The sequence below is a fragment of the Pan troglodytes genome, chromosome 6 (genome assembly GCF_028858775.2).
Source record: "Pan troglodytes isolate AG18354 chromosome 6, NHGRI_mPanTro3-v2.0_pri, whole genome shotgun sequence".
NCBI classification, from domain to species: domain Eukaryota; kingdom Metazoa; phylum Chordata; class Mammalia; order Primates; family Hominidae; genus Pan; species Pan troglodytes.
The window spans coordinates 110,071,230-110,082,436 of NC_072404.2; the positions used below are offsets into that span (position 1 = coordinate 110,071,230).

The window sequence follows — 11,207 nt, forward strand, 5'->3', positions numbered from 1 at the left end:
TGCAGTGAGCTATGATCACACCACTGTACTCCAGCCTGGGCAAAAGAGTAAGACTCTGTCTCTAAAAAAGTAAAAAGAAAAGATGTCACGTCTTGGCGGGGCGCGGTGGCTCATGCCTGTAATCCCAGCACTTTGAGAGGCCAAGGCAGGCAGATTACTTGAGGTCAGGAGTTTGAGACCAGCCTGGCCAACATGGTGAAACCCCGTCTCTACTAAAAATACAAAAAAATTAGCTGGGCGTGGTGGCGGGCACCTGTTACTCAGGAGGCTGAGGCAAAAGAATTGCTTGAACTCAAGAGGTGGAGATTGCAGTGAGCTGAGATCGTGCCACTGCACTCCAGCCTGGGCAACAGAGTGAGACTCCGTCTGAAAAAAATAACATAAAATAAAAAAGAAAAGAAAATATGTCACATCTTTTTTTTTTTTTTTTTTTGAGACGGAGTTTCACTCTTGTTGCCCAGGCTGGAGTGCAATGGCACAATCTCGGCTCACTGCAAACTCCGCCTCCTGGGTTCAAATGATTCTCCTGCCTCAGCCTCCCGATTAGCTGGAATTACAGGCACGCACCACCACACCCAGCTAATTTTGTATTTTTAGTAGAGATGGGGTTTCTCCATGTTGGTCATGCTGCTCTCGAACTCCCAATCTCAGGTGATGCACACCCCTTGGCCTCCCAAAGTGCTGGGATTGCAGGCGTGAGCCACCATGCCCGGCCGATTATGTCACATCTTGTCCCTCCTTTACTCAAAACTTTCCTGTAGTTTCCTAAGTCTTACCAAGGGTTCAAGGCCCTATATCATCTGCATTCTCTCTCCTGCCTCGTAGCTTCATGTCTATTATCTCCTATGTATCATCTGTTCCAGTCACATTGGCAACTTCAGTTTGTTGCCCATTTCTTTTTTTTTTTTTTTTTTTTGAGATGGAGTCTCGCTCTGTCACCCAGGCTGGAGCACAGTGGCATGATCTGGCTGGACTGCAGTGCAGTGGCGCTATCTCAGCTCCCTGCAACCTCTGCCTCCCAGATTCAAGCGATTCTCCTGCCTCAGCCTCCCGAGTAGGTGGGACTACAGGCATGTGCCACCACGCCTGGCTAATTTTGTATTTTTAGTAGAGACGGGGTTTCACCATGTTGGTCAGGCTGGTCTCGAATTCCTGACCTTGTGATCTGCCCGCCTCGGCCTCCCAAAGTGCTGGAATTACAGGGGTGATCCACCGCACCCGGCCTTGTTGCCCATTTCTAGTACACTTCTGTTTTAGGCCTTTGCTATTTCCTCTATCCAGAATTCTCTCCCATAGACATATCTCATGGTTCACTTCCTAAATCCAGTCTTGTGAAAAGGAAAAAACATTCTACTGGAGGAGAGAGAAACAATAAAATAGGAGGTCATGTATCACTATAAGTGCTATTAAAAAAACAAATACAGGGCAGGGAGCAGTGGCTCACGCCTGTAATCCCAGCACTTTGGGAGGCTGAGGCGGGCGGATCACAAGGTCAGGAGATCCAGACCATCCTGGCTAACATGGTGAAACACCATCTCTACTAAAAATACAAAAAATTAGCCGGGTGTGGTGGCGGGCGCCTGTAGTCCCAGCTACTCGGGAGGCTGAGGCAGGAGAATGGTGTGAACCCGGGAGGTGGAGCTTGCAGTGAGCTGAGATCGCGCCACTGCAGTCCGAGATTGCGCCACTGCAGTCCGGCCTGGGTGAAAGAGCGAGACTCCATCTCAAAAAATAAACCAAACCAAACAAAACAAACAAAAAAAATACAATTAGCCGGGTGTGAAGTCGCGCGCCTGTAGTCCCAGCTACTCAGAAGGCTGAGGTGGGAGGATTGGTTGAGCGCAACCAAGCAGGTGGAGACTGCAGTGAGCTATGATTGTACCACTGCCCTCCAGCCTGGGTGACAGCACAAGACTGTCTCAAAAAAAAAAAAAAAAAAAAAAAGAAAATGTAAAAGAGAACACGGGGATTCTACACAAGATGTTCAGAGGAGATTTTCAGATAAGATCAACTTTGTCTTTGCTCCATTGCTAACTGGGTGCCCTCAGAGACCCAGATTCTTCACCTTATCCAGGCTGTAAAAGGAGTTGAAGATTCGATGCAATTAAAGTGGCAGGGTTTAGCAAATCCTTTTTTAAAATATATAATTACTCAAACAACATGGGTTTGAAATCAGCAAATCTTAATTCCCTGTGCAAATGTGAGTGATTTCCCACGTCCCTCACAGGAAGGTGAGAAACAGGAGGCGAGACTTAGTCTGGAGTCCCAGATGGGAGGAACCTCCAATCCATAGAAAACAGACTTTGAGCCTGGGGAAGGGACAGTGGCTCTCATGCACTTTGGGAGGCTTAAGTGGGAGGATCGCTTGGGCCCAGGAGTTCGAGAACAGCCTGCAGAACATAGCAAGATCGTCTCTACAAAAAATTACAAAAAGCCAGGCATGGTGATGCACGCCTGTAATCCCAGCTACTCGGGAGGCTGAGGCAGGAGAATCGCTTGAACCCAGGAGTCGGAGGCTGCAGTGAGCAATGATAGCGCCACTGCACTCCAGCCTGGGCGACAGAGTGAGACTCTGTCTCTAAAAAAGCAAAAAAGAGGGCGGGCACGGTGGCTCACGCCTGTAATTACAGGACTTTGGGAGGCTGAGGCAAGTGGATCGCCTGAGGTCAGGAGTTCGAGACCAGCCTGACCAACATGGTGAAACCCCGTCTCTACTAAAAATACAAAGAATTACCCGGGCGTGATGGCGCACGCCTATAATCCCAGCTACTCGGGAGGCTGAGACAGGAGAATCGCTTGAACCCTGGAGGCGGTGGTTGCAGTGAGCCGAGATCGTGCCATTGCACTCCAGCCTGGGTGACAGAGCGAGACTTCGTCTCAAAAAAAAAAAAAAAAAAAAAGCAAAGAAAACAGGCTTGGTTCCTGCAGAGGCTTCTAGAGCCTGGAATTGAAGAGGAGGAAAAGGGCTTCCCGGTGGGAGATTGACTTGGACCATCTCAAGAATAGGGAGGAAAGAACAAAGCCCAGTTCGAAACCCCGCCCCCGGTTCTCTGAGTTACTTCAGGGCTCGAGTTCGAGCCAGTACAACTGTTACGTCACCGGAATCCAGCCAATCGCAGACGACAGAAGGAGGGCGTTGTTTAGTCTTTCAGCACACCAATCGGCGTATAGTTACGGCAGAAACAAAGACGTCCTAGCCAATGACAGAGGCCGTACGGCGGAAGTATAGAAAAGGACTCTCGGGAACATGGCAACATTAATCTGACCACAAGCTGACTGGCAGGTGCTTTAACCACAAGGTGGGCATCCTAACGCGAGCGACCGTTTTGAGGCAGAAGCCCGACGGGGCCCATGTCCGAGCTTAGGGAGGGGCCGGAGACGCAAACACAGGTCTCCCAGGAAGCAGGCGGCGTCACAGGTCGCTCTGCAGGCGGCCGGTGCAGCGGGCGGAGTCTGGCTGGAGAGAGGAGGCGGGCGTCCGGGAACGCCCGGAAGGGGCGAGGCCAGCGGCGGGGCGGGGCTTATGGAGATCGTGAGCTGGGCCTGAGGAGAAGGCCGGGTTGGGAGCTGCGAGTGGCCGGGTTTAGCGGGGTGGGCGTGGCCGTCGAGGTGGGGCTCGGCGGGTCCGAAGGAACCTGGGGCAGAGCTGGAAGAGGAAAGGTCTTGGGGGCCCTGGGCCTGGGTCTGCGGGAGCCCCATCTAGCGGGGTTCCAAGGCGGCGGCGGCATCAGTCGAGGCCCTGCCCCGGGAGCTCATCTTGTCCCCTTTCGCCCCTCACGCCCCCCAGCTCTGACTCCAGGCCCTGTCCCCTGAGCTCTGCCCTCGGATGTCCGACCGCCCAGAGCCTGCATGCGCCGTGGGGCGCCCCAGGACCAGGAGCTGGTGGGTCCGGGGCCCCCTGGGCGGGGGTCCCGGGGCGCCCCTCCTCCCTTGGGACCCGTTGTCCCGGTCCTGGTCTTTCCCCCGGATCTAGTATTCAGGGCGGACCAGCGGAGCGGACCCCGACAGCTGCTGACCCTCTATAACCCCACAGGAACTGCGCTTCGCTTCCGAGGTAAAGGGATCGGCGCCTCGTGGGGGCTGGTGGCCGGACACTGGGGGGTTGTGTTGGCTGGAGGAGTCAGATGGGTAGGGTTGCACGTCCAGCTTTGGTGGACTGGGAAAGTCATGTCCAGCCTCCGGGGCAGAAGGCAGAGGGGACTTAAATGACCCACATGGCAGGGCTTGTCTGTGTGTGTCTCTATCCCCCAGTCCTGTGCACAGCACCTGCCAAATACACGGTGTTTGACGCAGAGGGATATGTGAAGCCCCAGTCTTGCATTGACATGTGAGTGAGCTGGGAGGGTGGGGAGGCTTGTGGAAGCCAGGGGTCGCTGCCACCTGTTGTCTGAGGTCTGAGACCTTGCTCCCTTTAACCTATTTGCCCTATCCTCTGCCTGTGCCCCTAAGGGAGAGACTTCTGGGGGGAGGCCCAGATTTCCTTGGATTACTGCCACATTCACCCCAATGGGCTTCTCTCCTACCTTGGGACCAGTGTGATTCGCCATGTGGCACCCATTCCCAGCCACTATGATGTCCAGGACCGCTTCCGCATTGAGCTGTCTGAGGAAGGAGCTGAGGGCCGAGTGGTGGGACGCAAGGACATTACCTCCGTTCTGAGAGCCCCAGCGTACCCCCTTGAGCTTCAGGGACAGCCAGATCCAGCGCCTCACCCAGGGCCTCCTGCTGGGACACCACCACCCACGACCAGACACTTCCAGGAGCGTGAGTTGGGAGACTGGGATCTTGAGTTCTGTAGGGAGGGAGGAACTAGCATTTCCCTAGAGATGAGATAAATTGGATTTGAAGAAGTCTCCTGGTTCAGTCTTTTGTCTTTTGGCGGAAACATTCCTCTGAGTTGAGATTTTATATCAGGTGAGGGGGAAAAGACTTGCAGCTTCCCTGGTTTCTGACTTCTACTTAGAGGAAAAAGTTCTTCCTTGACTGTAACCGCAGTACTTCCTATCATGTGGTAGCTCAGTTCAGTTCAATAAGAAACCTGTATTGAGCAATTAACCCTGTACCAAGTTGTGTGCTGGGTATGAGATCAAGAGAGGTCCCTGCCTGTCGGATAGGTCCACAGAAGAGAGAAAATGAATGCTGAGGGACTGGAGGAGAGAGTTCTTGTGGTGGTGGGGACAGAGGCTGTAGGAAGGAGAGGATACTTGCAGTGTACCCCTGGAGGGCAGTAAAAAGTAGATACAGGGTGCGGTGGCTCACGCCTATAATCCCAGTGCTTTGGGAGGCTGAGGTGGGCTGATAACCTGAGGCCAGGAGTTCAAGACCAGCCTGACCAACATGATGGAACCCCATCTCTACTAAAAACACACAAAAATTAGCTGGGAGTTGTGGCTCGCACCTGTAATCCCAGCTAGTCGGGAGGCTAAGGCAGGAGAATCACTTGAACCTAGGAGGCAGAGGCTGCAGTGAGTCAGGATTGTGTGGCTGCACTCCAGCCTGGGTGCAACAGAGCGAGACTCCGTCTCAAAAAAAAAAAAAAAAGTAGATACAGGGTGTGGTGACTCACACCTATAATCCCAGTGCTTTGGGAGGCTGAAGTGGTGGGAGGATTGCAATTGCTTGAGGCCAGGAGTTCAAGATCAGCTTGGACAACATAGCAAGACCCTCTACAAACAACTTAAAAATTAGCCAGGCATGGTAGCATGAACCCATAGTCCCAGCTACTTAGGAGGCTAAGGCAGGAGGATCACCTGAGGCCAAGAGTTCCAGACCAGCCTGGACAACGTAGTGAGACTCCATCTCTACAAAAAATAAAAGATAATTAAAAAAAAAAAAGTAGATACATCTTCCTTGTTCAGGCTTCTCCCTGGAGGACCTGGGCTGGGCAGGAGTGGGGCTGCAGCATCTGATGAGTCTTGTTTCTCAGACCCCCGCCAGCAACTGGCCACCAGCTCCTTCCTCCTCTTCTTGCTGACGGGGATTGTGTCTGTGGCCTTCCTGCTGCTCCCACTCCAGGACGAACTCGGCAGCCAGCTGCCTCAAGTCCTGCACGTCTCCCTGGGACAAAAGTTGGTGGCCGCCTACGTCTTGGGTGAGGACAGTAGTGGCCAGGGACCCAGGCCCCAGGAAAAAGGGAGAAGGGACGGGAGGAGAGCTAACAGAGCCCCAGGGCTGCCCATGCGACCCTGTTCTTTCTTTGTCCCCCCTCCAGGCCTCCTCACCATGGTGTTCCTCCGGACCTGAGCTCCGTGCTCAACCCCCAGCCCACCCCACCCTCCCTGGGCAGGGTCTTGAGGCAGCCACTGTGATGCTCATTCCTTACCTTGCCTCCTACCCTCTTCTCTTTCCTGCCTACTCCCCACTCCTCCCTGACAAAAAACACCCAGGGATTTGTACTCATTTTCCAAGTTGAATAAAATACATTTTTAAAATGATAATCAGAAATGTAGGGTACTTGCCCCTGTCTTCCCACTTCTTTTTTGGTACTCAGACATCCTCTAGTTCTCCCACCCCTGTTCCCAGGGGACCCAGGCACTTGGGGCAGTGATGAGGCCCAGCGAGGATTTAGAAGAGTTAGGTCACTCCTGGTGCTTGCGCTGAAAAACTATGTGACCATGAGCAAATTATTTAATTTCTCTGAGCTGTAGATTCTACCTACAAAATGAGAGCATTGGGCAAGTTGATTCTCAAGATCCCCTTCAGCCCTGGAATAGGATCCTGTCCCTAAGCCAATGTATTTAACCTAAAAAGAAGTGAATGAAAATACCACCTAATCCTGCCTGCGGTGGAACTCCTGTCCCACCATCTGGAGGCAACAAAGCCTTTCACCAGGGTTACCTGGGTATTTACAACCCCTAGAATCCTTTTCTGCCTTTTGGACCCTATATCTGTTTTCCTGGGTCTTTCCTTTAAGACTTCAACTCCCTTGGCTGGGCACAGTGGCTCACGCCTGTAATCCCAGCACTTTGCAGGGCCGAGGCGAGTGGATCACTTGAGGCCAGGAGTTCGAGACCAGCCTGGCCAACATGGTGAACTCTTGTCTCTAAAAATACAAAAAATACACCCAACATGGTGAAATTTTGTCTCTAAAAATACAAAAATTAGCTGGACATGGTGGTAGGTGCCTGTAATCCCAGCTACTCAGGAGGCTGAGGTAAGAGAATCATTTGAACCTGAGAGGTGGAGGCTGCAGTGAGCTAAGATTGTGCCATTGCACTCCAGCCTGGGCAACAGAGCAAGACTCCATCTAAAAAAAAGAAACAAGGCTTCAACTCCCATGGATCAGAAACACCAAAGTCCCTACCAATATGGGGGAAATAGTATTGCTTGACATAACCTCACCTTAACCAGGAAAAAAAAAAAAAAAAAACTAGGGTACAGGAAAAGAATAAGATTTACAAAAGCAAGCTTCCAGCTCACCTGCCCTCCTTCAGGTGCAGGGTGAGGAGGAACAGAGGAAGAGGGAGAATGGCCAGGCTCAGTGGCTCACATCTGTAATCCCAGTGCTTTGAGAGACCAAGGTGGGAGGATTGCCTGAGCCCAGGGGTTCAAGACCAACCTGGACAACATAGCTTAGACCCCATTTCTACAAAAAAAATAAAAAGGAGGAGGGAGAGCCAGTGACTCTGGGCAGATGGTTGACTGGGAACAAAGATCAGCAAGATATTAAGACAGACCCAGGCTGTCACAGCACTGGAAGGTGATCAGTTGTTCCAGCTTTACTTTAGGGGCGTTGGGACCTGCTCCACTACCCTGGGAGTCTTCTCCCTCTCACACCCAGAACTGGCTCCAGTGGGGTGTGGCCCTGATACTGCATGGAGAATGGGTGTGCCGTTTGTGTCCAGGAGTCTGGGGACAGCTCTTGCCATAGCCCAGGAAACCCCTTTGCTAAATTACATGTGTATGGAAGATATCCGTTCACACCAGTCTGGATGCGCCCAGGTCCCCAAAACGCATTCGAGGTGCCACATAGGTTAATGGTCTTGTGAGTACTTGTGAAAAGACCTTGTTACTGGTGTGGTCAAGAAGGCTTTCTGAGGGGCTGGGGGCAGGGGCTCACGCCTGTAATCCCAGTGCTTTGAGAGGCCAGAGCAGGAGAAGAGCTTCAGGCCAGAAGTTCAACACTAGCCTGGACAATATAGCAAGAGCCTGTCTCTAAAAAAAAATTTTTTTTTTTTGAGATGGAGTCTCGCTCTGTCGCCCAGGCTGGAGTGCAGTGGTACAATCAAGGCTCACTGGAACCTCCACCTCCTGGGTTCAAGTGACTCTCCTGCCTCAGCCTCCTTTGTAGCTAGGACTACAGATGTGCGCCACCACCCCTGACTTATTTTTGTATAATTATAGAGAGGGCTTCACCATGTTGGCCAGGCTGATCTCAAACTCCTGACCTCAGGCCCACCTCAGCCTCCCAAAGCGCTGGGATTACAGGCATGAGCCACCACACCTGGCATTTTTTTTTTTTTTAAATTAGCCAGGCATGGTGGCTCACACTTGCAGTCCCAGCTACTCAGGAGGCTGAGGTGGGAGGATCTCTTGAACCCAGGAGTTTGAGGTTGCAATAAGCTATGATTGCAGCACCGCACTCCAGCCTGGGCCACATAGTGAGACTCTATCTCTACAAAACAAAAACTTAGCTGGGCGTGGTGGCTCATGTCTGCAGTCCCAGCTACTCTGGAGGCTGAATTAAAATTAAAAATTTCCGATAAGGAAACAAACAAACCAAAAGATCCTTAATTCACCCATCTCAAGATCACATGTGCAATGTCCGTTTTAGGGACTTCATTCACAGGTTTCAGGGATTACGATATGGACATTTTTGTCCAGATCATTATTCTGTCTACCACAGGGAGCAATGGACAAAGTGAAGAAGGGTTGAGAAGGTGCTTTGGGACACTTGTCTGGGCTGTATGTCAGGGAAGCAAATAGCTCAGGAGGTTTCTGATCCTAATTCAGGGTTCTGAGAACTCAACAAGTCAAGCTTAGGGGGCTAAGGAGGGGACAGTTGCATCCTGAAATCCAGAGCCCTGTGGCATCCCAAGCCTTAGACCAAGAAGCTTTTACTTCCCAGTGTCTTGAAGAGCTGTCAAGACCACAGCCTCCTGAAGCTGTGATTAAAGGCACACGGTGCCAGCAGCACTTAGAATTCCCTGCCTCCGGTAGCTTACACTTCAGTGTCTCCACCCTCACTGGACAAAGACTGGTCAAAGGGGATCCTGGCCAGGCATGGTGACTCACACCTGTAATCCTAGCACTTTGGGAGGCCAAGGAGGGCAGATCATGAGGTCAGGAGTTCGAGGCCAGCCTGGCCAACATGGTGAAACCCTGTCTCTGCTAAAAATACAACAACAACGACAAAAAATTAGCTGGGCGTGGTGGCGGGCACCTGTAATCCTAGCTACTAGGGAGGCTGAGGCAGGAGAATTGCTTGAACCTGGGAGGCAGAGGTTGCCATGAGCCGAGATCGCGCCACTGCACTCTACCTGGGGCAACAGTGCGAGACTCCGTCTAAAAAAAAAGGGGGCGGGGGGATCCTGGAGGATGTTCCAGGCAGGGCCAATCATCTAATGTGTGTAACCACTGTTGGAGTCTTACAGGGCCCCATGCTCAGAAAGGGGTTCTGTGCTTGGGGTTTAATGCTCTGAGATTGTTATGTTGACATTCTTTTTCTTTTTCTTTTTTTTTTTTTTTGAGACAGGGTTCCACTCTCCCACTCTGTTGCCCAGGCTGGAGTGCAGTGGCATGATCTCGGCTCACTGCCACCTCCGCCTCCCAAGCTCAAGCAATTCTCCCACCTCAGCACCCTGGAGTAGGTGGGACTACAGGTGCACGCCACCACACCTGGCTAATTTTTTTTTTTTTTTTTGAGACAGAGTCTCGCTCTGTTGCCCAGGCTGGAGTGCAGTGGTGCGGTCTTGGCTCACTGCAAGCTCCGCCCCCCGGGTTCACGCCATTCTCCTGCCTCAGCCTCCCGAGTAGCTGGGATTACAGGCGCCCGCCACCACGCCCACCTAATTTTTTGTATTTTTAGTAGAGACGGGGTTTCACCGTGTTAGCCAGGATGGTCTCGATCTCCCGACCTCCACCTGCCTCGGCCTCCCAAAGTGCTGGGATTACAGGCGTGAGCCAGTGCACCCAGCAATTTTTTTACTTTTTGTAGAGATAAGGTTTCACCATATTGCCCAGGCTGCTCCGGAACTCCTATGCTCAAGCAATCTGCCTGCCTTGGCTTCCCAAAGTACTGGGATTACAGGCGTGAGCCACTGTGCCAACTTTGAAATTCCTAATAATTTTTGTTACCCTGAGACAGAGTCTTGCTCTGTCACCCAGGCTGGAGTGCAGTGGCATGATCTCGGCTCACTGCAACCTCTGCCTCCTGGGTTCAAGCATGAATTTATGTTTTGAAAGTGTGTCCCCATATCCAAAGGAGTGCAACATTAAATATCAAATAAAAGAATACCATGACAGGTTGAGAAATTGTAGAAAACAAAAACAAAAAAAAGCTTTGTTCCTTTTTTTTTTTTTTTTTTTTTTGAGACAAGGTCTCATTCTGTCACCCAGACTGGAGTGTAGTGGCTCGATCATAACTCACTGCAGCCTGAAATTCCTGGGCTCAAATTATCCCTGCCTTGCCTCAGCCTCCTGAGTATCTGGGAGTACAGTACACACCACTATGCCCAACTAAAGTTTTTTAGTTTTTGTAGAGACAGGTTCTCCCCTGTGTTGTCCAGGCCGGTCTTGAACTCCTGGCTTTACATGACCTTCCCGCCTCATCGTCCCAAAGCACTGGGGTTACAGACATGAGCCACCGTGCCCAGCTTGTTTCTGCTTTTGAACAAGGGGTCCTGCATTTTCATTTTGCAGCAGGTCTTGCAAATTATGTAACCATTCCTCATCCCAGGACAAGATACTGGCCAGGTGTGGTGGCTCATGCCTGTAATCCCAGCACTTTGGGAGGTTGAGGTAGGCAGATTGCCCGAGCTCAGGAGTTCAAGACCACCCTGAGCAACATGGTGAAACCCCCGTCTCTACTAAAATACGAAAACATTTAGCCGGGCGTGGTGGTGCACACCTGTAGTCCCAGCTACTCAGGAGGCTGAGGCAGGAGAATCGCTTGAGCCCGGGAGGCGGAGGTTGCAGTGGGCTGAGATTGTGTCACTGCACTCCAGCTTGGGTTACAGAGTGAGACTCCGTCTCAAAAATAAAAAAAG

The 11,207-nt window shown here is 51.6% G+C and overlaps 1 protein-coding gene across 5 annotated transcripts; it reads left to right on the forward strand.

Moving 5' to 3' along the window:
• Positions 1-3,193: 3,193 nt before the first annotated feature.
• On the forward strand, positions 3,194-6,437 carry MOSPD3 (motile sperm domain containing 3). Of its 5 annotated transcripts, none has more exons than XM_016946179.4 (6): positions 3,194-3,299; positions 3,788-4,054; positions 4,252-4,327; positions 4,535-4,764; positions 5,927-6,091; positions 6,212-6,437. In XM_016946179.4, the coding sequence occupies exons 2-6, from the start codon at positions 3,850-3,852 to the stop codon at positions 6,241-6,243; spliced, it is 708 nt and encodes a 235-aa protein (XP_016801668.1). In that variant the 5' UTR covers positions 3,194-3,299; positions 3,788-3,849; the 3' UTR covers positions 6,244-6,437. The 5 variants fall into 5 exon arrangements, with proteins under 5 accessions (XP_016801668.1, XP_063670955.1, XP_016801672.1 ...); XM_063814885.1 differs by lacking the exon at positions 3,194-3,299 and adding an exon at positions 3,422-3,532; XM_016946183.3 differs by lacking the exon at positions 3,194-3,299 and adding an exon at positions 3,429-3,532 and having other exon boundaries at positions 4,565-4,764.
• Positions 6,438-11,207: the final 4,770 nt, after the last annotated feature.

What these genes read in the sequence shown, in the direction of transcription:
- MOSPD3 (XM_016946179.4), top strand. Translation starts at nt 3,850, where the DNA reads ATGCGCCGTGGGGCGCCCCAGGACCAGGAGCTGGTGGGTCCGGGGCCC. An exon ending in AACTGCGCTTCGCTTCCGAG is followed by an intron (nt 4,055 to 4,251) that starts GTAAAGGGATCG and finishes TCTATCCCCCAG; the next exon opens with TCCTGTGCACAGCACCTGCC. An exon ending in GGTGGCCGCCTACGTCTTGG is followed by an intron (nt 6,092 to 6,211) that starts GTGAGGACAGTA and finishes TCCCCCCTCCAG; the next exon opens with GCCTCCTCACCATGGTGTTC.